At 39.2% G+C, this 26,265-nt stretch overlaps 2 protein-coding genes across 2 annotated transcripts in view; both read right to left on the bottom strand.

The window, feature by feature from the left end:
- LOC134208419 (uncharacterized) overlaps positions 1-26,265 on the bottom strand; it is a 320,420-nt gene that overhangs the window by 22,879 nt on the left and 271,276 nt on the right. The gene's annotated exons all lie outside the window — the stretch shown is intronic.
- Positions 7,485-8,364, bottom strand: LOC134215038 (uncharacterized). The gene is made up of 2 exons (XM_062694299.1): positions 8,253-8,364; positions 7,485-8,171 (listed from the first exon to the last, which is right to left on the bottom strand). The coding sequence occupies exons 1-2, from the start codon at positions 8,256-8,258 to the stop codon at positions 7,485-7,487; spliced, it is 693 nt and encodes a 230-aa protein (XP_062550283.1). The 5' UTR covers positions 8,259-8,364.

Below are 26,265 nucleotides of genomic sequence, written 5' to 3' on the forward strand. Positions count from 1 at the left end.
GACGGCGGTGACGAGTAGTCATCCGGAAGCGGGACAAATTCATACAAAGACATCGTTTTGGGTTCGGTTTAGTTGGGTAGTAAATGTATAATACCGCTGATATCAGCTTGCAGATGCGGTGGGCTGGATTCTAATTCCGAATGGGCAAATAATAATAAATGTTGGAGCTTTCGGTTGGTTTACAGATAAAAGGATGTAACACAACAAATAATATATGTTCATTGTTTCAGAGCAATCTAATCAATTAGTCAGTAAAAATTTCTATTAGTAAAATATGTGATGTAATTTAATTATCTGACATCACCTTTTACATTCCCACAGTTCCGCTGTAGATGTGCACATACCGACCAATCATAACGAAGCTTTCAAATAATGAGTTGTGTGTAGAGGAACTGTTCCGATTCCATAGCACGGGTGTCCATTCAAAATCGATTTCCAGATTAATAATATATACCTAAGTGGATTAAAAAAAATCGTATTTACATGTATTTTTCATATGATTTAGGACTAGGAGGCTCTTAGACTCATTCAGTATGAATCAATCCAATCTTTGTCACATTGAAACACAGAGGAATTAGAATCCACAAAAAACAATATTACAATAGTTGAAGACCATATTCAAGAAATTCTTAGAAATTCTTTAACTTTAATCAGTATAGAAAAAGTAGAAGCACAATTTTTTATTATTATTGTCTTTATTAGACGAGGTGCACCTCGAAAAGCACAATTTCTTGAAGTGACATTTTGCCCCTCAATCACTCATTCAAAAACCCAGATTAACACTAGGATTGATTCGCAAAAAAAACTTACGCAGATACATTCGTTCAGAAAATCGTTGTAACTAAATTTTCAAATGACTATATCTCAGTGGTTTTTCAACCGATTTTCTCAGTTTTTTCACCAACCTCTTGGCCATCTCTTCTAGTTTCTGGACATTGCAAAATATTGTATCAAGGGGTGTTCAATTTTTCACTAGAGCTGTGGAAGTAAAGCAACGGATTTAGAAAAATGCGATTTTGGGGATATACTTATATTTCATTACCAAAAATGATATCTATTCATATAGTGATGATGGAAATGATAAAATAACACATAAAAGACATCACCTGGAACATGAGAACACATTTTGAGCATCCCTACTATGCATACGATGATAATTCGGTGCCTTAAGAAACCACTTTATGCTACAGGATGTATGAAGCTTCAGAAAATGTTTTCAAGCATGTTATCTACTGTGAACTTGTTAAAATAAATGTAAACTATATACGAAACATGTGTGATAATAAATTATGATGTTCTAGGATCTTCAAATTGTCCTGGAGTTTGAATCAAATGGTCAACCGAATCCAACCAAGGCTTCCATGATGTCCCATACCGTGGTATCAACCCAATTATGTCCTCCGAGTATTTATCTTCCACTTGCGTCTCAAATCCAGTCATTTGAGATGTTGTAAGATCTCCAAATTGTCTTGAAGTTTGAGTAAAATGGTCTATCGAATCAACCAAAGCATCCATGATGGCCCCAGCCGCAGTATCAACCCAATTATGTCCTCCGAGTATGAGATGTTGTAAGATCTCCAAATTGTCCTGGAATTTGAATCAAATGGTCTACCGAATCAACCAAGGCTTCCATGATGTCCCATACCGCGGTATCAACCCAATTATGTCCTCCGAGTATTTATCTTCCACTTGCGTCTCAAATCCAGTCATTTGAGATGTTGTAAGATCTCCAAATTGTCTTGAAGTTTGAGTAAAATGATCTATCGAATCAACCAAAGCATCCATGATGGCCCCAGCCGCAGTATCAACCCAATTATGTCCTCCGAGTATTTGTCTTTCACTTGCGTCTCAAATCCAAACATATGAGATGTTGTAAGATCTCCAAATTTTTCTGGAATTTGAATCAAATGGTGTACCGAATCAACCAAGGCTTCCATGATGTCCCATACCGCGGTATCAACCCAATTAAGTCCTCCGAGTATTTATCTTCCACTTGCGTCTTAAATCCAGGCATTTGAGATGTTGTAAGATCTCCAAATTGTCCTGAAGTTTGAATCAAATGGTCTACCGAATCAACCAAGGCTTCCATGATGTCCCATACCGCGGTATCAACCCAATTATGTCCTCCGAGTATTTATCTTTCACTTGCGTCTCAAATCCAGGTATTTGAGATGTTGTAAGATCTCCAAATTGTCCTGAAGTTTGAGTAAAATGGTCTATCGAATCAACCAAAGCATCCATGATGGCCCCAGCCGCAGTATCAACCCAATTATGTCTCCGAGTATTTGTCTTTCACTTGCGTCTCAAATCCAAACATATGAGATGATCTCCAAATTGTCCTGGAATTTGAATCAAATGGTCTACCAAATCAACCAAGGCTTCCATGATGTCCCATACCGCGGTATCAACCCAACTATGTCCTCCGAGTATTTATCTTCCACTTGCGTCTCAAATCCAGGCATTTGAGAGGTTGTACGATCTCCAAATTGTCCTGAAGTTTGAATCATATGGTCTACCGAATCAACCAAGGCTTCCATGATGTCCCATACCGCGGTTTCAACCCAATTATGTCCTCCGAGTATTTACCCGAGCAAAGCTTAAGAGCAAAACGATAACTCGTTTTGATGTTGTGAAATCGCCGAATATGATTACTTAATTTGATATCTTTTTGGTCGTTTTAACGGTTAAAATAACAAAATGTATAGCAGGAAAATCTTACTGTGACATCAAATCGAAAACTATTCCTGCTATCGATGAGAGCAAATTGAAAACTAAATTTGATATCGCTTCCGATAACAAAATAAGTATACAGTTTGATGTCAGATCATACAATTTAGAAATCTACAGCAAAATGAGATCAAAATATGTAATCAATCATGATGATTCATATTTGAAAACAAATAATGATTTCAATTTGATGTCAAAATCAAAATATGTTTTCTATATGCTCTCATTATGTTTTCAGACTTTGCTCGGGTATCTTTCACTTGCGTCTCAAATCCAGGCATTTGAGATGTTGTAAGATCTCCAAATTGTATTGAAGTGTGAGTAAAATGGTCTATCGAATCAATGAAGGCTCCCATGACGCCTCCTGCCAAGGTATCAACCCAATTATATCTTCCGAGTATTCATATTTCACTTGCGTTTCGAGTCCAGACATATGAGATGTTCTAAGAACTCCGAATTATCCTGGATTTTGAGTAAAATGGTCTATCGAATCAACCAAGGCTTCCATGATGTCCTTAGTCGCAGTATAAACCCTATCATGTCCTCCGAATAATTTTCTTCCACCTGCGTCTCGAATCCAGGCACAGGAGATGTTGTAAGATCTTCAAATGGTCCTGGAGTATGAGTAAAATGATCTATTGAATCTACCAAGGCTTTCGTGATGCCCCAGCCGGGGTATAAATCTTATTACGTCCTCCGAATATTTATCTTTCATTTGCGTCTCAAATCCAGCCATTTGAGCTGTTGTTAGAGCTCCTAATTGTCCTGCAGTTTGAGTAAAATGGTCTATCGAATCAACCATGGCTTTCATGATGTCCCCAGACGCGGTTTCAAACCAGTTATGTCCTCCTACTATTTGCATTTCACTTGCACCTCAAATCCAGGCATATGAGATATTGTAAGATCTCCAAATTATCCTGGAGTATGAGTAAAATGGTCTATCGAATCAACCAAGGTTTCCATGAAGTATCTAGCTTGTCTTTCACTTGCGTCTCAAATCCAGACGTTTGAGATGTTGTAAGATCTCCAAATTGTCCTGGAGTTTGGCATCCATGATGCCCCCAGCCACGGTATCAATCCATTTATGTCCTCCGAGTATTTATCTTTCCCCGAACCCCGGCTGGGGCATCACGAAAGCCTTGGTAGATTCAATAGATCATTTTACTCATACTCCAGGACCATTTGAAGATCTTACAACATCTCCTGTGCCTGGATTTGAGACGCAGGTGGAAGAAAATTATTCGGAGGACATGATAGGGTTTATACTGCGACTAAGGACATCATGGAAGCCTTGGTTGATTCGATAGACCATTTTACTCAAAATCCAGGATAATTCGGAGTTCTTAGAACATCTCAAATGCCTGGACTCGAAACGCAAGTGAAATATAAATACTCGGAAGATATAATTGGGTTGATACCTTGGCAGGAGGCGTCATGGGAGCCTTCATTGATTCGATAGACCATTTTACTCACACTTCAATACAATTTGGAGATCTTACAACATCTCAAATGCCTGGATTTGAGACGCAAGTGAAAGATAAATACTCGGAGGACATAATTGGGTTGAAACCGCGGTATGGGACATCATGGAAGCCTTGGTTGATTCGGTAGACCATTTGATTCAAACTTCAGGACAATTTGGAGATCTTACAGCATCTCAAATGCCTGGATTTGAGACGCAAGTGGAAGATAAATACTCGGAGGACATAATTTTGTTGATACCGCGGTATGGGACATCATGGAAGCCTTGGTTGATTCGGTAGACCATTTGATTCAAATTCCAGGACAATTTGGAGATATTACAACATCTCATATGTTTGGATTTGAGACGCAAGTGAAAGACAAATACTTGGAGGACATAATTGGGTTGATACTGCGGCTGGGGCCATCATGGATGCTTTGGTTGATTCGATAGACCATTTTACTCAAACTTCAGGACAATTTGGAGATCTTACAACATCTCAAATGCCTGGATTTGAGAGGCAAGTGAAAGATAAATACTCGGAGGACATAATTGGGTTGATACCGCGGTATGGGACATCATGGAAGCCTTGGTTGATTCGGTAGACCATTTGATTCAAATTCCAGAACAATTTGGAGATCTTACAACATCTCATATGTTTGGATTTGAGACGCAAGTGAAAGACAAATACTCGGAGGACATAATTGGGTTGATACTGCGGCTGGGAGCATCATGGATGCCTTGGTTGATTCAATAGACCATTTTACTCAAACTTCAGGACAATTTGGAGATCTTACAACCTCTCAAATGCCTGGATTTGAGACGCAAGTGGAAGATAAATACTCAGAGGACATAATTTTGTTGATACCGCGGTATGGGACATCATGGAAGCCTTGGTTGATACGGTAGACCATTTGATTCAAATTCCAGGACAATTTGGAGATCCTAGAACATCATAATTTATTATCACACATGTTTCGTATATAGTTTACATTTATTTTAACAAGTTCACAGTAGACAACATGCTTGAAAACATTTTCTGACAACATCTACATCCTGTAGCATAAAGTGGTTCCTAAAGGCACCGAATTATCGTCGTATGCATAGTAGGGATGCTCAAAATGTGTTCTCATGTTCCAGGTGATGTCTTTTATGTGTTGTTTTATCATTTCCATCATCACTATATGAATAGATATCATTTTTGGTAATGAAATATAAGTATATCTCCAAAATCGCATTTTTCTAAATCCGTTGCTTTACTCCCACAGCTCTAGTGAAAAATTGAACACCCCTAGATACAATATTTTGCAATGTCCAGAAAGATGGCTAAGAGGTTGGTGAAAAAACTGAGAAAATCGGTTGAAAAACCACTGAGATATAGTCATTTGAAAATTTAGTTACAACGATTTTCTGAACGAATGAATCCTAGTGTTAATCCACCTAGCGGTGATGATGCCTTTCTCGTGCGGTAAAAAAATAGTATTTTGGGCGAGATTTTGGGCATTACTTCTGAGTCCATTGTCCGATCCGGCCAATTTTCAATAGGAAATAGTGAGACAAGATTCTGCGTCGAATGCAACCTGTTGCGAGGAAATCGGTTTAGTGTAAGTGCATTAAACGTGAGCTAGGCTTTTTTACGCGCTTTTTATGAGAAAAAGTTTTTTGGTCTAACTACCAAGCCCATTGTCCGATCCGGCCAATTTTCAATAGGAAACAATATGGCAAAATACCGCGTCGAATGCAACCTGTTCAGCCTTGCAAATCGGCCAAGGCTAAGTACAAAAAACGTGAGCTAAACTTTTTGCTCTTTTGGTGCGCACACACACATACACACACACACATACGCACACACACACACACAGACATCACCTTAATTCGTCGAGCGGAATTGATTGGTATACAACACTATGGGTCTCCGAGCCTTCTATAAAAAGTTTGTTTTTGAAGCGATCATATAGCCTTTAAGTATACTTAGTATACGAGAAAGGCAAAAAGGTTTAATCTCAAACAGCGTTCTAGAAATAAATATAGAATCTCTTGGAATTGCGTCAGAAATTTATTTAAGATGATTTTTAACCTTCTAAGACCTAAATTTATGTTTTCACTTGCTCAAAAACACATTTTTAAATCATTGATCTCAGTACGTTTTGGGTTGAAAAAAAAAACAACTTTTAATTAATTTCATCAATTTAAAATTTGAATTGGTTTTCAAGTGTTGTACTAAATTAAATAATTTCTGGGATCATTTTTAATCTTCCTATTACAGAAATTCGCGGTCATCTCTCACTTCTGCAATCATTTCATCACTGCCGTTTTTTAGCATATTGAAAGGTTGAAAACATCCATACAATATTACAATGTTAAAATTTTTAAAGTTTTGGAATGGTGTTTTATTCTATTTCTACGTAAAAAGTTTGAGAAATATAATAGAATTTTTAAACTAGCAGGACGTACCCTGCGTTGCTCGGGCTTGGAACATTTGCGTTTCAAATGTCATTTTCTACAGCGCCGCACTTTAGATTGGTTTATGTAGGATCCTTCTAGATTTCTTCACAACTCATCAACTGTTTCGCATTTCCGTGGTGTTCGAATTATCCCAGGGAAATATCTGTCTTTCTTTATATATTAACACAGCCGAGCTTCAGGTATCAGAACGTCGGCTCAGGCGGCACGTTCCCCTCCATATGGGGGATTTGTGCCTCGCATTTATATAGCCTTTCTCATCATTTACCCGCAGGGAAAGGGAGGAAATTGGACTATACGGGAGAATAAAGGAAAGGAGCGGGGAAAATGTGAAGGTGTAAAGCACCTCAAGAGGGCATAATATCATTCAAAAGTGGGATTAAACTAGACATAACAAGTCTATGTTATAAAAAAAAATCAATACAATTCAAATTGTACATTTGTTACACAGCAAAAGATTCATATTACTGATGACATTATTGCGTAATGACATCTAGTAATAGAAAGTCTTAAAAAAAAGGCTCATATTTAGTGCAGCACATGTGTTTTGAGGAATTAGATTTTTCGTGTTTAAAATATTTGAGAACCCAATATCTAGACAAAATTCCTGATACGAGGGGTTTTTAAAAGCATGGCGACTTATAAGATTTCACATATGTATAGGTATAAAGAATCGGATAATAATAAAAAAACGAAGGTAATTATACTTAATGATATTATTGTCATAATTCAAAATCATTTATTTAAATTCAAATAGTTCAGTAATTCGTATTCAAACCGACAGTACAAATCATTGTCGATTGCTTCACATTTGTCATTTCATAGTGATCGTTTATTCTGTTTCGATATTTTTTGCCGCCACTGATAGGAATACTTGGGAGAAAGCGTAAAATATTTTGCATCGCTGTGACTCAATCGCTGCAACAGAACCCTCGTCAATTTCCATTATTATTGTATACCTACCACCATGCGATGGAAGCACTCTTAAGATACGCCAGTAATTAATGGACAAGTTTGGATTCTGGCGAGCAATGGTACGTAATATAAAGTATTTAGCGTTTTTCCCAAGTCGAGGCACAGTTGGCACCGAAAAGATGACTCGTCGCAAAGGACAGATTTTCACATATGGTAAAACTTCGAGATCGGAGATGATTTGATGTTCGCATATCTGGTGAAGCGCCGTTTTCAACCATTCCATAGACAATTCGTCTCGTGCGTAGAACCAACCAATGCCCATTTTGTATCCAGAGCCGAAGAACCTTGGAAATGGGACGTCATTCGGTAGGCCACTCTGGATATCGGACAGTGCCAAACAAACCGATTCAAAATATTGTTGATCAACGTCCGAATTTTTCCGTTTGAAAGCCAGTTTCAAATCTAAGTTTTCCACTCGAGTTTTCTTCCCCTCACTAGAGGCTGGAGACTCAGCAGGCCGTTTAGTTTTTTCCTTGCCTGGGGCCGCTGCAGAATTGCCAGGCGACATCAAAAGGCGATACTCAGCTTCGAATTCATCGTTATCCTAAGAATAAAGATACAATAATGTACAACCGTGCATTTAAATCTTGATATAATACATAACTTAAAATATTTTAGTACTTACCAGCATTGTGTAAATAGATGGTAGATTTTTAATAGACACTATATCGCGATCACTGACCGAAAAGATTTTTTTTTCCTATTAGCACTTAACTGAAGAGGCAAATCAAACGTGGTCGGTTACAAATATGATGATGAGCTTTCTATCCAACAAGGTACAAAGCGATACGAATAACGAAATGGTGATGAGCGAGTACTACAATAGTGCACCCACAAAGAAAAACGTGGTGTGCATTTTTATACAATACAATGAATATCACTCTACCGTCGACGATCCTATAGCTACACAATATAAACACGATATACGCATATAGAACTGTGAAGCAAAGATATCTAAACAGGAAGACAGGTGAAAACTGTTATACACGAGATCTCAGATGAGTACCTGAACAAATTGTCATGCAAGAGCCACGATTTAGGTAATAATTTGAATAATTTTCCATAAACGTATCATTCTGAAGTCACATAACCAGAAATATCAGCCCATTACCGATTTTGAAAATTACAAACATACGAATTACCACATGCACCAGGTGACCTAAACCAGAGGTGAGTTGATCCCATTAGAGGTGCATCCACTACGATTGAACTAAAGGAGTATTTGTCACATATGTGTTTCACATATTTACATATATATATCACACATATCAGCAGTACAAATGTATTGAACACTTCAGAACATATCAAGATTTTAGAAATCCTTCTATTTATCTTTTATAAAGTAAATTTATGCACATCACTTATTTAGAGCATGAGAGAATTATCTTAAGTTATTGTCACTACACAATTCACTATTTTATAAAAGCCATTTCACGAGAATTTTATTGGAAAAAGCACTAGCTAGTAGTATTGACTACCTCCAACAGTTGCACAGTGGAGTAGCTTAATAATTTCTGGGATCATTTTTAATCTTCCTATTACAGAAATTCGCGGTCATCTCTCACTTCTGCAATCATTTCATCACTGCCGTTTTTTAGCATATTGAAAGGTTGAAAACATCCATACAATATTACAATGTTAAAATTTTTAAAGTTTTGGAATGGTGTTTTATTCTATTTCTACGTAAAAAGTTTGAGAAATATAATAGAATTTTTTAAACTAGCAGGACGTACCCTGCGTTGCTCGGGATTAAAGCATTTTTCGTTTCAAATGTTATTTTTTACAGCGCCGCACTCTAGATTGGTTTATGTAGGATCCTTCTGGATTTCTTCACAACTCATCAACTTTTTCGCATTTCCGTGGTGTTCGAACTATCCCAGGGAAATATCTGTCTTTCTTTATATATTAACACAGCCGAGCTCAAGACGAATCGATTGATGAGAAAATCTTGCAAATCGATCATCCCGTTTGTGAGTAAGAGGTTTGAATCTCTTTTGATCTTCAAAGCACTATTCTCTGCTTCTAACTGAATAAATTGATCCAATGGCACGTGGAGCAAAGCGTCTAGCGCTTTATTCGGCGTGCTTCTCATTGCACCAGTTATTGAAAGAGTAGCCAATCTTTGAAGTTTTTCCAACTTTTTCTAAACTACCCTTTCTTTTGTATTTGGCCACCATATTAATGCGGCACATGAAATTCTGGGTTTCACAATCGCCGTATAAATCCATTGAATCATTTTTGGCTTCAGTCCCCACTTTTTACAGAATGTCGCCTTACTTATCCATAAAGCATTTGTAGTCTTACTCAATGCTTCCTCAAGTAGTAAGTTCCAATTCAGCTGTCAAGTCTAACTCCAAGATGCTTGACGGAGTTTCAAATCTGCTCCTTTCAATTTTGAAGTAGGAAAAGAATAATTTCTTCTCCTTGTAAACGCCACCAATGTGGCCTTTGAAGGATTTATGTTTAATCCTTCTTTTTCACACCATAGTGTGATGAAATTTAGGGCAATTTGCATTCGGTTAGAAATAACGCAGTCATATTTTCCTCTCACCAATATAACTATAGGGTTATGCGCTAATTCGTCCATGGCGCTAGCATTCGTCATATCAAATTCTAAATCACTAAATACTCGCGAATCGTAAACTAAAATAATGAACTAATCATCTGGCGAGATAGAAAAAAGTGTACACTACGATCTGCATTCATTTAAATTACATTCCGGTATTACTGACTTGAAATACAGTTAAATTTAACTTTGCGGCAATGACTTTTTCACAATTTCCTACGTTATCCGTGCGACGAAGGAAAATCCAGTTCGTTCACTGCTGTAGAAGACGCGCAACACCGTCACCAAAATCAACGTAATTCATTGATTTTCACCGCACTTTTTCACATAAATTTCTCACTGCGCACTAAATAAAAGCAATGTTTATTGCTCAAGTGAATAATAATTGCAAAATAACTGCCGGAAGGCGTTCAAATGATCTGTTTTTTCAAACTTAAGAGCGTTTGAATTTTTTTTTTCTTCGTCGCCTTGTTTATAGTCGAAAAACGCGTTGCCAAACTGGCGGATTGAACTGAAATAATCTTATGTTACACATCTGATAATACATCATGCAGTCAGTAAAAGTGGGTTTTTCAATTATTTTCCGCTAGTGTAATAAAAGAAAAGTCTTCCAAATAAATATTTTTCATACACACTCGTCATTCACACTAAAATTTTCCACTATTCCAAAAGTTTGAAACAGGAGAAATAATGTCATAATAGAAATCTGTTGGCAGCACTACCCACGTACATATTAAGCATGTGTGTTAGTTGTTTGACAGACTGAGGCATTTAACTGAATGGCAGCACAATCGAAACCATTTTTATGCGGTCGAAATGGGATTGCAATAGGAAATTTTTGTTAACTGGAACCGAAAATAAACTTTTAAGTTTGACTTTCAAAATTGACCGAAATGATAGTTATCTGCATAAAATCACAGATAAGTCGTCCAGTTATCCAAGAAATGGCTTGAGCTCAGGAACAAAGATTGGCAGTCCTGTTTTAAGTATGGTATATGCTCCTTGTGGTACAGAGAAAGAATACGTAGATGATCAATTTTCCGGTTTCAAATATGGTACATGCACTCTGTAGTACAAAGAACAGAATGCGTTCACTGCATATGTTCTTGGTCATCCAAGAAATCCCTGGAGTAAGGCCTTTCAATCTACACGCGTAACTGAAGATCAATTTTCCGGTTTCAAATATGGTACTTGCTCTCTGTAGTACAAAGGACAGAATGCGTTCACTGCATATGTTCTTGGTCATCCAAGAAATCCCTGAAGTAAAGCCTTTCGATCTTCACGCGTAACTGAAGATCAATTTCTGAAGACCTTAACTTCCGGTATTTCTTGGATAACCGCGAACGTCTTCCATACGCAGATTCTGTTATATGTACTACAATGGGTACATTACATTAACAAAACAGGCTTTTAGATCATTGGTAACGCGTGTAGACCTGAAGGCCTTCACTTCAGGGATTTCTTGGATAACCGTGAAGATCTTCCATACGCAGATTCTATCATATGTACCACAATGGGTATATTACATTTACAAAACAGGCCTGTAGATCATTGGTTTCGCGTGTAGTTCTGAAGGCATGCACTTCAGGTATTTCTTGGATAACCGCGAACGCAGATTCTGTTATATGTACTACAATGGGTACATTACACTAACAAAACAGGCCTGTAGATCATTGGTTACGCGTGTAGACCTGAAGGCCTTCACTTCAGGATTTTCTTGGATAACCGTGAAGATCTTCCATACGCAGATTCTGTTATATGTACCACAATGGGTATATTACATTTACAAAACAGGCCTGTAGATCATTGGATACGCGTGTAGATCTGAAGACCTCCACTTCAGGTATTTCTTAAATAACCGCGAACGTCTCCGATACGCAGATTCTGTTATATGTACCACAATGGGTACATTACATTAACAAAATAGGCCTGTAGATCATTGGTTGCGCGTGTAGATCTGAAGACCTCCACTTCCGGTATTTCTTGGATAACCGCAAACGTCTTCCAACAGGCCTGTAGATCATTGGTTACGCGCAAAGATCTGAAGATCTCCACTTCAGGTATTTCTTGGATATCCGCGAACGTCTTCGATACGCAGATTCTGTTATATAACTTACAATGGGTACATTACATTTAAAAAACAGACCTGTAGATCACTGGTTACGCGTGTAGACCTGAAGGCCTTCACTTCAGGGATTTCTTGGATAACCGTGAAGATCTTCCATACGCAGATTCTATCATATGTACCACAATGGGTATATTACATTTACAAAACAGGCCTGTAGATCATTGGTTTCGCGTGTAGTTCTGAAGGCATGCACTTCAGGTATTTCTTGGATAACCGCGATTGTCTTCCATACGCAGATTCTGTTATATGTAGATCATTGGTTACGCGTGTAGATCTGAAGGCCTTCACTTCCGGTATTTCTTGGATAACCGCGAACGTCTTCCATACGCAGATTTTGTTATATATACTACAATGGAAACATTACATTTAAAAATCAGGCCTGTAGATCATTGGTTACGCGTGTAGATCTGAAGACCTCCACTTCAGGTATTTCTTGGATAGCCGCGAACATCCTCCGTACACATATTCTATTCAATGTTTCACAATGTACACATATCATATTCAGAACAGGCCAATATTAATTGAATTTATGTTATTTTTATTTAACACGGTATGATACCGCATAAAAAACTAATTTGGTGTACTTGTAGAAATCGCACACCAATACCAACAGATTTATTTGACAGCAATCCATCGAGTTTTAGACTGGACGAATGAAAATTCTCATGGACGTAAACAGATTTTCGTAAGACAAATATGAAAAATTTGAAGGGTATTTTCGATTGCCGATTCTCAATAAACTATGATTTGTTCAATGCGCTAATAGTACACAATGAAAACTAGGAACTCTAAAATACATGTTACATACAACATAGTTAGAGTAAGTAGTTGTGCTGGCGTATAAATTAGATTTGAAAACTAAGCACTACCTACTACGACGGGAATTAGCTCACTACCCTATCATCCGCGAAGCCAACTATTTCGAAGCCACGAGCCTCCAGTTGTTTGAGAAGATCATCAACGATTAAAGACCACAATAGAGGTGATATATCTATAGTACGCCTCCTTAGGGACACCCTTTTACTGCTCTTACACTAATTGATGAGCTTCCAAGGTTGCCTGATATTTCTCTTTTTGATAACATCTCACCAATCCAATCAACAATGCATACATCGAAACCTCGTTTCAACATAGCATCCTTCATTGAACTGTGAGATGTGTTATCGAATGCTCCTTCAATGTCAAGGAACGCTACAAGTGAGATTTCCTTTGCTTCAAAAGATCTTTCCAACTTTGTAACTAGCTTGTGAAGCGCTGTTACTGAAGATTTTCCCTCCTGATACGCGAACTGATTTCCGCTTAGAGGAGTTTTCGTTAAATAGGATGATTGTATATGCTCATCTATTAGTTATTCCATTATTTTTAATAAGATGGACGCTAAGCTAATTGGTCTGAAGGATTCTGGGGATGATTTATCCTTCTTATTAGCTTTTGGGATAAATGTGATACGCACTCCCCTCCATGCAGTCGGTATACAGCCTAATATTAAGCTTAATCGGAACATCTTAGTCGGAATGATTTAAGATTTCTAAGATTTCTTTTCCCTTCTGTAGTAGTACTGGAAAAATTCCGTCCCGACCTGGCGCCTTGAAGGGTGCCACCCATACTTTCTGTTCAGTAAATATTTCACCGGCCAGAGTACTAGCATCGCTCCTAGTGCAATTCATCCCTGTGACCTTATGCTTTTGCTGAATATCTCGCCTGGCTTCATTTACACTAGTTTGCGATACAGATACATTCTGGTCTTCATGTAAATTGATGGAAGAACACGGGAAGTGTTTTTGCATCATTACTTCTAATGTTTCATAAGTTGTCTTGGTAAAAGAACCATCATCTTTTTTAATAGTCCCAAGACCATTTGTGTCATCCTTAGCAAGGACTTTCTGCAGTCTGGCAGCAACTGGAGTACTTTCAATGTTTTCACAAGTGTGCCTACCTACAGTTTATCCTTTAGATCTACGAATTTCTCTATTGTAAGTAGTGAGGGATTCTCTGTATTGATCTCACTGTTGTGTGCGTTTAGCCCTGTTAAAGAGTTTCCGGGTTTTCTTTCGCATCTTTTGAAGATTGGTATTCCACCAAGGAACGTCTCTATTTGAAGAAAGTTCCTTAGCAGTGCAGCTGACTTGAAAAGATTGCAGTATCAAGTAGGAAAGTTGCTTCGAACTTTCTTCAAGTCCATGACAAGAGTTTAAAGAGGTGCTAACGTTTTCCGCCTCTATTATTAAATTTGAGTTATACAATTCCCAGTTAGTTTTCCTGGGATCTGTTTTGGTTTCTATGAGATGATTTCCAGCCATATTCGAATAATATGTACGTACATGTGATGTTTCATCTGATGCATGCCAATTTTTGATTTTTTCCAAAAGTGTATGACTGCACAAGGTTAAATCAAGAACTTCTTGCTTGATGGCATTTGAAAAGGTTGGTTTATTTCCCCTGTTACATATATCTACTTCGTTTTTTGCGATGTAGTCTAACAGGTGCTCACCTCTTTTGTTGATATCCGAACTAGCCCATATTGTGTGATGAGCGTTTGCGTCGCAACCAATAATGAAAGCTTTATTTTGCTTCCTGCAATAAGAAATAAAAGCGGTGACTTCTGGTGGAGGCACATCATCAGCATCTCCCGGAAAGTATGCCGAGGCGACAAATATTTCCGTTTTTCCACAAATTGTCGTTACCTCCATCATTACCGCAACAACATCTCGTTCAATGAATTCTGTGATTGGATTTTTTTTTTTGCTTTTTCATTTACCAAAATTGCAGCCCTGGGGAGTTGCTGTCCATTTTTGTAAATTATTTTTGAAGTACTCGTAGGAATACCTAAGATTTTACTGTTGTTCGTCCATGGCTCCTGAACTAACGCAATATCCAGTTTGCTCTCAGCAAATCTCTTGCAAAGTACAGCTGTTGCTCCCTTTGCGTGGTGCAGATTCACTTGAATGAACTTAATTTTGCTATTCCGCATTATTTGTTGTTTGGATACATTTTTGCATAACTTGTAGTATGGCCTAAGATATTTGGGTTTTCTCCGTCATTTTAACTCTCCGAAGTCCTGGGATATTTTCGTTATGATTTTCTATCATTACTTCATCGCCAGTATCTTTGAATGTTTGTTAAATTACGGATAGCCCTATACTCTGGTCTTTCACTATCTATTTTGCAAATGATCCGAATAATTTTAAGGAAAATTGTTTAGTTAACTAACATTTGAGTACCGTAATCCGGGGTATCATTGATCAATTTTTTCAATGTTTTGTAAATATTTCCTCCGTAAATTAAATTATTGCTTTTTTCATATTTTTAAAACGAGTACTGCTACGTGTAGAACGTTTGAGGCTATTGTTCTTGATTATTTGATAATTATAAAATTGTTTTAAAAATCTGTTTTGTCTAGTTTTTCGAATTTCCAATTTGGGGTAACTTTGATCATCAATCATTTCACTTTGTTACGTCTATAAAGCAAGCGTTTGTAAACGCCTTAAGGTAGGCAATTACTTTTGAAATCCTTATACTGAGGCGAAGCGTATTGATTGTTTCGAGTAAGGCATCATGACCGCTAGGTGAATTATCTGGTTTTTCAACAATAAAATCAAAATTTTGAAACAAAAATATGGATAAACAAAGAAAATAAGATTACTTATCACCCAATTGTAGGTACGATCTCATTTTTTTTGTTATTATGCTTGTTTTGAGTGCTTTTTTGGCAGCTTACTGTGAGTTAACAAAATGATGTTGATTTTATTTTTCAAACTATGGCAAAAATTAAATGCAAATTCTAGTGGAGATTATATTATTCGGTAGCAAATTCAGTCAAGATTAAAATACCTAACTCATAATAAGTAATCGTAATAACAGAAAGTAATACTTTATTCATCTTTTGAAAATGGTTCAACTGATCAATATTACCCCGCTGATCAATGTTCCCCCGGATTACGGTACACCAAGCATTTGTATGTATGTACGTATGTAGTAACCCGATCAGGAACGCATAACAAAATTATAACTCAATTCTATCAATAGTTGTTATTTAAAGCAACGTGTGTTATAATTAGATGATTCAATAAAAATGTGTCTTCGGCGAGTTTTATTTCATATTAAAATTATAACAACATTAGTTATGAATATTTTCACCAAATAATTGCCTACATTTTTGTAGACATTGGAAAAAAAATTGGAGGTGCTCACCTTCAGTATAACTTGAACCCGCTCGATAATAATACATAGCTGGAAAAAAGTTAATTGCCTACATTATGGATGGAAATCCGGCGTGGTAGCGTACCAGATTTCTATCCGTGATGTAGGCAATTACCTTGAAAGAAGATTTTTGTACAGAAAAATTATATCAACGTTTGGTATAATGTTGATATGATGGTATCAACCTCTGTTTTAATTATGTTACGACTAGAGGTATTTTTGATATAATTTTTGTTATTTTAACAACTAACCAGCAAAATTTATTACACATTTTGTTACAATATTTTTCTGAAATAACTCCCTTTGTTAAAATTTTGTTATGCATTCTTGATCGGATAGCCACCATCCTGGCTAGAGTCTTGCTCTGCATGCGGTTCCACTTGATATTAAGGTCAAATTTCAATATCATTTTGAATTCAACAAATTGCTGTATGAAGGGCCAAAAATGGGGGTGGTGGACCTGTAAGCAGAGACACTTACACGAAACTCACAGGGAAATGAGAATCTCCTTCCAGCAGAATGATCCAACAAAAAGAATAATGAAATTTGCAATACTTGTCATGCTTTCCACGGGATGGTTTGATTGAAGAAGGGCGCGTCAGCTGATAAATAAATAAATAAATGAATAAATAAAAAAAAATTGCAATGGAATAAATGAATAAATAAATAATAGGACGTATATAAATATAATAAATAATCTTTAATCTTCAAACAGGCGTCAATGCAAAATAAAATTGAAGAAAAATTGGATAATAATATATTTTATTATGATGTATTCAAAGTTTGTAATTAAAACTGGCAAGAGGTTTTTTTACCATCATCCCCCGGTCTTTCGTTATCGTCGCTTTCTCTGCGGCACTGATGTTTTGCCGCCAGCAGCGTTGTGAGTTTTTTCGTCTCACTGTCTCGCTGAGTTTTATCACTCGCTTGTTAGAGCAGAACAATGAAACAGTCGTTGCTATACCTACCGTCATCACTCCATACGTTTGGGTAGATGGGTTCAGTTAGCAATACATGATTTAGTATATCTGGTAACAGCACTTTAGTTTGATAATTAGATATGCAAACACACTTTACAACTATTCCAATTATTGCTCATATAAATAGATGAGCCAATAATTATCCATCACAGTGCATAACTTGCATGACGGACTGATTTTCTTTCCAATACTATCACTTGTTTCCCCCCTAATAAGTGCACTTCACCGGGAGTTTTAACTATAATTATTAGGATAAAATTTGCAGTTTTTCACCTGCTTGCACTGTGTACGCGATCATTAGCACTTAATCTACCGATTTGAAAACCACTCGCGAATTTAATAACTCGTTTTCGGTGGTAATATTCGGTTGATTATTTTGCCAACACAATCACGTTATTCATAATCGACAAAGTTTCCAGCAGTTGAGAAGTGATAAGTGAGAGCCGAGAAGTGAATGGAGGGGAGAAGTGATAAGCAAAGGGTTTAGAAGTGAGAATTAAGAAGTGGGAAGCGAGAAGCGGGAAGTGAACAGTGAAAAGTGAGATGTAAAAAGTGAAAAATTAGATAAAGATGGGATATGTGAGAAGTGAGAAGGGAGAAGTGAACCACGCGAATTTGACGTTACACGTTCCATTGCTTGGAATGCAATCGTTACGTCATGCTTGTTTGGCTACACTAATTGAGAGTTCGTTTGGCTACACACGTCGTCTACAGAACCTACAGTGTCTATAATCTAAACTACTTTTCGATTTGTGTAAAATATTCAGACTACTACCCGGGATGCGGGTGGACGTCGAGCAACTCGATAACATTATAAAGGCGATTGATTTGACGGCCAACAAGGAAAAGACTGCGCATAACCAAAAACGGCTCAGGAAGAAAACCGGCGAAAGTGCTCAGAGCAAATCCAAACACTAGTTACGCATGAAAATTGCAAAAAAAAATGTTGATTTAAAGTCGTTTTTACGCGATTTTCGGGATTTACGCGGTTTTATAAAAAGGTAAGAAAACACGTGGAAACCATAAAAATTCGATTTTTAGTGAAGTCGTTTTTTACGCGGTTTTGATTTACGCGGAACGTACCCCCGCGTAAAAACGGACTCCAGTGTACATTGAAAAGGTCTCTAGAATTTTTTTGTTTTCATGATTTGTAGTCTTGCATAAATTTCTTGGGCAGCAGGGACTATGTCCAAGGGCTTGACGATCCCTCCCCAGGCCATCTGCGAGTTGTGGTGCCTGCCTAGGATATGGTGAGGTTTGACAGTGGGCCCTGTTAAACTTCTATAAAAAGCTGCATGTATCCGCAAGTAGGCTCTGCCAAAGCGACCGTGTACCGTTCAAAGCGCACAAGTCCAAGTACTGGTGTTAGGTGGGACGCTAAACAGCCCTGACACGACGGCCCTCCGACGAGACAGGAGGTTTGCACAGGCCCGATAAGCCTCCTTTAAAAACAACCATTACGAACGACATAGTAGATAATACTACTCGATATAATTGGCAAAGACCTAGGCGACGAATAAAGGATCACGATTGGAAGCTTGGAACATGGATCTGCAAGTTGCTAGGTTTCGCAGGTTGCGACAGGATGATCTACGATAAATTACATCCCCGCAACTTCGACGTCTTGGCGCTGCAGGAGATTTGCTGGACAGGACAGAAAGTGTGGAAAAGTGGGCATCGGGCGGCAACCTTCTAACAAAGCTGTGGCACCATCAACGAGCTGGGAACCGGCTTCATAGTGCTGGGTAAGATGCGCTAACGTGTGATTGGGTGCCAGCCAATCAACGCAAGGATGTGTAAGCGGAGGTGCACTGCCCACACGAAGGGAAACCCGACGACAAGAAAGAAACGTTCTACGCACAGCTGGAGCAGACATACGATTGGTGCCCACTGCGGGACGTCAAAATCGTCATCGGCGACATGAACGCTCAGGTAGGAAGGGAGGAAATGTATAGACTGGTCATCGGACCGGATAGTCTGCACATAGAGTTTCCATCTCGGGACATCCCGGGACAAAAAATCCCGGGATTTAGGAAAATTCGGGATTTCCCGATTCCCGAGATATTAGTTTTGAAATCCCAAAAATCCCGGGATACCTGGGACAAAAAATATTGTTTCACTCCCGGTTCGCAAACAGTGTAATTTTTCTTCTTCCAAAAGTTATTTGTTTTGAACGCGAAACCCAACTTAGGTGATATACTCATATTTATCATATTTTTATACCTCTCATCAGACATGATCTTTTTCCAAGTTCGTTTATTTGGTAGGCTCCGGCAAGTATACGGAGCCAAGGTTCTTTGTGATACACAATCGATATCATCTTATTATTAAATTAGTAAGAGATGAACAGACATGAAAATATCGAAGATAGTTAATAGAACACCTTCACAAAAATATTAGATTCCCCTATACCACTCAATGGAGGGCTACTGACTGATACTTTTTCCAGCAGCTACAGCTCTCTATTAATTAAACAACAAGTATCTACAGTACAAGATCAGCTATATCTATTTGGCGCCTGGTTCCTCCCCATATCCCGTCTACAACGAGGTTGTGTACACTAGCTGACATTCGCCTTGCTAATCTCCTCGCGCCACCCAACATTGAGTCAGTCTTCCTGAGCTTCTTGCCTCCAAAACAATTTTTGATCCAATTCATGTCCTTCCAATCGACGTTCGTACAACAAACATTCCAGCACATGCGCAAGTACTAGTGGTCCGACCCCGATGCTCCGCATAATTTTTTTGGTGTATCGCTTCGATCAAAATCAACTCTGGTCAACGGGCTGCAATCAATTTGTTCAATTCTCGGCTTCTGTCAAAATTATATACCAACTTTAATCGCGTAATCTATTAACCCCATTCCCAAGCAGCACAAATTGTTTCACTTCTGAAAATTTCACGGTGTTGCAACTATTCGGAAAGAAACAATCTTTGCGTATGTGCCATCGAATATAACTATCTTGCAAGCTGAAAAGCGCAACTTATCTGCAACTTAATTTAAACAAACAATAAAATTTTGAAAGATGCATTGAAGCTACATGGTGAAAAATATGCAACTTAATGATTTTGTTTCGTGTTTGCAACATGAAGTGTTTGTTTGTTTCCAAATGTCAAACACATACTGCATTGCAATTTTAATGAAACATTGATCACAATTCGAACGTTTTTGATATCTTGATGCAACTTTTTCGTGCTTTGATGTTTTTCCAACGCCTTTAATGAAACTGAATAGGATCAAGGAGCTTTTAGAAAGATGTTGCGTGTGCTACGTTGAATTATCGAACTCCGATAATAGTTGAGTTGATTCATCTTTATAGCAGCAAGCGATTACGTTGAACATAATCAACTTTATCGGCGATATCGATAAATTACCGATTAACATGAAGATTAGGAAGCGATCTGTTCAAGATTAGGAAGAGTTCTTGGCAAAAATATCAATTAGTAGCCTGCCATTGGTTGAAGGATACTCTAGTATTGTGTTTTCTTTGTGAGGGGGTTCTCATTTCTCTAATAGTTTATGGGGCCAGTACGATTCTACTGCGCATCTTCCATCTTTTGCCACTAGGGTATAAAATGCAATCCCAGCAACTGTCTAAGCCCAATGCATATTCAAAACAATGTAAACGGTCAAGCCGACTTCAGCCGCCAGCGAACCCTTCTTCTCGGACTCGGCGATCATATGGTCGGGGTTCAGCCAAATCGCACCAAACGCCAACGAAAAATTACCGATTTTTCTACTAAAAGTCTCGTTTAGCAGATTTCATTGAACGCAAATCGTATTGGATATCCCTCAACCCCATAACTGAGGATATCCTACTGCAAATGTACGCCTAAATTGATATAAAACTATTTCCGTTGTCCTTGTACGACAAGGACTTGTATCACAAGTCAGTCGAAAAGCCACTCGGTGCGGTTTGGCTGAACCCCGACCATATATTCCAAAAGGGTACTCGAGGTATTCGAGAAAAACGTGAATATTATTTGCTTCTTGAAGTCGTTTTTTTCGAAATAATCGATTCAAATTAGAATTAAATTGAGTTCCAATTTCAAATCTGTATTAGCTGTCCTTTCTAAAATATGAACCTTAACCATGAATATTGAATAAAATCGTTTTTATATCAAAACATAAGTTTTCCAAGGAAACATCGAAAAATCCCGGGATCCCGGGATTTCCCGGGATATACGAACAAGTTCATCCCAAATCCCGGGAAAATGGCCGGGAAATGGAAACTCTATGCACACCGTATCGAATGATAACGGCCAACGATGCCATAACTTCGCAGCCTAACGCGGAATGGTAGTCCAAAGCACCTTCTTTCCCCGCAAAAATATCCACAAGGGCACATGGAGATCACCTAACCAAGAAACGGAAAACCAAATGGACCACGTTCTAATCGACGTCCTACGCACTTACCGCAGTGCGAATATTGAATCCGACCACTACCTCATTGCAGCATACCTGCGCTCAAAACTCTCGACGGTGTACAACACGCGTTGAAGTCGGACGCCGCGGCTTAACATTGGGCGGCTACAAGACGGTAGACTAGCCCAAGGATACGCGCAGCAGCTGGATGTGGCACTCCCAACGGGAGAGCAGCTAGGCTCGTCTCTTGAAGATGGCTGGAGAGATATTCGATCTGCCATTGGTAGCACCGCAACCACTGCACTTGGTACATGGGCATGGGCGAGATTGCTGCAACACCGCACGAGGGCGAACGAGGCACGATATAAACGGGCGCGAAACAGACAAAACTCGATTTTCCGGAGGAAAAAGCGCCAGCAGGAAGATCGAGACCGTGAAGAAACGGAGCAACTGTACCACGCTAATAACACACGAAAGTTCTATGAGAAGTTGAACCGTCCACGCAAGGGCCACGTGTCACGTGTAGCCAATATCAACAGAAAGCAGAGAGCGTAAATAGTAGGTGCATCGACCACATATATAATATTACGAAAGAGCTCAAATCTGCTAATATCAATTTATTTCAGATCTAAAATTGTCAATCAAACGATGAATCCATTACAAGTACAAGATTTACTTTTGAATCACTCAAATATTTTGCCATGCTTTTTCCCAAGTAGCACCCACAAAATGATTTTTTTATTAGAAATAGTAGATTTTAGCACCAGAACGAACTTGAAACCAGCATCAGTAATCAAATCATGGTAGTAGTGTCACAAAAGGCAAAGGTGAAAAGAGCTACAGGGTAAAATAAATATCTTCAATGGATTTAAATCTGGATGACGGTACCGTATGTTCTATTGCTGATTTCAGTTCTTTCATCAAACTTATCCATGAATTGTACTTGTAAGCTCCTCTCGACATACATTGAAACCAACCTCATTTCAGTCATAAATCCACCGACTGTGTCATAACGGTCGTAACTCTCCACTTTCCACAGCATTGAGGATCACTTTCAATCACACTCGTTTTCGTTTTCCCCAGAGAGAGGAAGGGCGGAAAACGAGAACCGAAACCTACCTCCAAATCTGGCACGATATCCTACCAAATCCCCAGGACGATGAGCCACGAAATATGAAGAAAATGCTTTGGATTTCCGTTTGATGTGTGCCGTGTCGACATCGACTGGAATGACAACGATTGCTGGGGAGTGGCGGTTAGTGGAGAGCGAATGAAGCGATACCTGGGCTGGGGTTCGGGTTTCCATTCTTTGCGGTTCAGACTCCTCACCAGCACACACAGCAGTGTTGGAATTCCATGGAGGAAAGACCCCGATTGAAAATAACTGGAACAGTAAAACTCTATATGAATAATTTTAGTTTTAGCTGGGAATAGTCAACTTGCAATATAATCAGACTCAAACGCTGGGGAAAGACGAAATTGAAAAAGATGACTGTGACAAATGTACGAACTTGAATGTCAATAGAAATCAAAACAATAGTAATGAAAGTTTTAATTATTTTGTCAGTCATAATTTCCACTCGGGTTGATCTCATTAGTATAATTAACGAAATCATCGTAGCAACTTTCCACGAGCTGAAGGTTAGGCGGCTTCATTCAGGAAAAGCATTTTCCTTTTTATCAAACACCGGAAAACTGAGCTGCTTTCTCACACAAAGGCAGCGCTATAACTTAGTGGCGTGACTTGTTTACAATAACAATTGTGGATTCCAAGGAGATAATTTAGGAATGATAATCAACATTATTTGTAGAATATTGACATTTCACCCCTGGGAGAAATCTATCAAAAAATATAAAATCCGAATACTGAATGCTGAATGCTGAATTCTAAATTCAAATTTCAGAATTCTGAATTCCAAATTCTGTTCTGAAATTGGAATTCAAACCCATAATTTGTATTCTGAATTCTAACTTAGAACTTTTATTTTTTATTTTAAAATAAAAATAAGAAAACAGCATTTTTATTTTAGAATCAGGTAGGATTCTGAATTTCGAATTTGAGCTCTAATTGCTGAGTTTTATATCCTTCAATCTGAATAACCCAGGCTAATGCAATACTTAATTTTGTAATCCTTCAAATTCCATAAATTAAATCCACGTTTCCAACCTTCCACATTTTTCAATTCTTCCATTAATCCTCCCACTCCATCAGAAAACTTTCCCTAGTCAGAAAACCCATTTTTTTTCCTTCTGCCACAGTCAACGACAACCGGTCATATCTCAGTTACTAACCCCGAACAACGCTCCCAACGCCAACACCGGGGTAAAATATGCTGAACTTTCGACCATAAACCTCGAAAAAAACGCAGCACCCGCGATAGACTACGGTAGTGAACAAGTGTCCTCACTCTCACTCCCCCTCCGTGGGACCCTTTTCCCGCAGAAATCGACGTGTGTATCTCATTTTCGTGCCTCGTCGGCCTCCAACTTCGAGCGCCAACTTTTATCGCACTTTTTACGCTCGATGGAAAAGTTTGTCAAAGCTCTGAGCTTCCTCCGGTGCCACTTTTCCCCATTTTTCCGAGGAAAGGGTCACGTTTCCGTCTACTGCTTTACGAAGAAAAACGGCAAAATACCCCGGTCCCGATTCCCGGTCCCAGCTGCTGCTCACTTTGGTTACGTGCGGCATACGCCTATACCGCCGACGACATCCGGTAAGTAGTAAGGTAGAAAAAGTTTAAATTTTATGTTTCATGAAGTTTGCGCTGGGAAAAGTCGCTGAGCTTAGGGCACGCTCCGTCGGGACGTGAACCTAGCGTGACTCGGTACAGGCGATACGGCGACGACCGACGGTGGCATATTGTGAGAGTGTTACTAGTTTCGCCAGTGAATTGAACTTGGAAGTTGTGCCGGATGCAAAATGGAGAAATGCTGTTCATGCGGAGAATGAACTTCTGCTTGATTACTTTCGAAATGATGTTACTCCATGAAAAAATATTTTGATTGCCGTTTGCTACGTGGGTATTTTTTTTGCGGGACGGAGAAAGATTTCCTTGGAGAGTTCTGGAAAGTTTCTTGGCAGAAACGTAGAAGGATTTCGGGAGCTCGAAACTGGAAAGGCCTCTACGTGATAGCTAAGAAGGATTATTAAAAAAATACTTGGAAGACTTTTTAGAGAAACTTGGAAAGCTCCAGGAAGAATCGGCGTGGAAAATTATAACTCGGCGACAAATTTTAATCGACAGTTCGCCGCCGATGTAAAAATGTCGATGGTGGTGGCTCACACCTCTTCTGAAAACAGCGGTTCTCAACCGCTTTGAGCATTAACATTCATAATTTTTTTTTCGCTGTAAATAAAAATATTGCAAAAGGGATTTGAAAACTTACAGGATATGTGGCACTACAAAAAGTTGGCTGTAATTTTCGCTGTTCTGTAAAGCTTTCCAAATCAAATTAAGTTTAAAAATATTTTCAGGCCTCAGCTTCCGAGCCTCTTGAAAGGAGGCTTCCGGGCCTCTTGGAAGGAAGCTTCCGGGCCTCTTGAAAGGAGGCTTCCAAGCCTCTTGAAAGGAGGCTTCCGGGCCTCTTGAAAGGAGGCTTCCGGGCCTCTTGAAAGAAGGCTTCCGGGCCTCTTGAAAGGAGGCTTCCGGGCCTCTTGAAAGGAGGCTTCCGGGCCTCTTGAAAGGAGGCTTCCGGGCCTCTTGATAGGAGGCTTCCGGGCCTCTTGAAAGGAGGCTTCCGGCCTCTTGAAAGGAGGCTTCCGGGCCTCTTGAAAGGAGGCTTCCGGGCCTCTTGAAAGGAGGCTGCCTGGCCTCTTGAAAGGAGGCTTCCTGGCCTCTTGAAAGGAGGCTTCCGGGCCTCTTGAAAGGAGGCTTCCGGGCCTCTTGAAAGGAGGCTTCCGGGCCTCTTGAAAGGAGGCTTCCGGGCCTCTTGAAAGGAGGCTTCCGGGCCTCTTGAAAGGAGGCTTCCGGGCCTCTTGAAAGGAGGCTTCGGGCCTCTTGAAAGGAGGCTTCCGGGCCTCTTGAAAGGAGGCTTCTGGCCTCTTGAAAGGAGGCTTCCGGGCCTCTTGAAAGGAGGCTTCCGGGCCTCTTGAAAGGAGGCTTCCGGGCCTCTTGAAAGGAGGCTTCCGGGCCTCTTGAAAGGAGGCTTCCGGGCCTCTTGAAAGGAGGCTTCAGGCCTCTTGAAAGGAGGCTTCCTGGCCTCTTGAAAGGAGGCTTCCGGGCCTCTTGAAAGGAGGCTTCCTGGCCTCTTGAAAGGAGGCTTCTGGCCTCTTGAAAGGAGGCTTCCGAGCCTCTTGAAAGGAGGCTTCCGGGCCTCTTGAAAGGAGGCTTCCGGGCCTCTTGAAAGGAGGCTTCCGGGCCTCTTGAAAGGAGGCTTCCGGGCCTCTTGAAAGGAGGCT

The sequence above is a fragment of the Armigeres subalbatus genome, chromosome 1 (genome assembly GCF_024139115.2).
Source record: "Armigeres subalbatus isolate Guangzhou_Male chromosome 1, GZ_Asu_2, whole genome shotgun sequence".
Lineage (NCBI taxonomy): Eukaryota > Metazoa > Arthropoda > Insecta > Diptera > Culicidae > Armigeres > Armigeres subalbatus.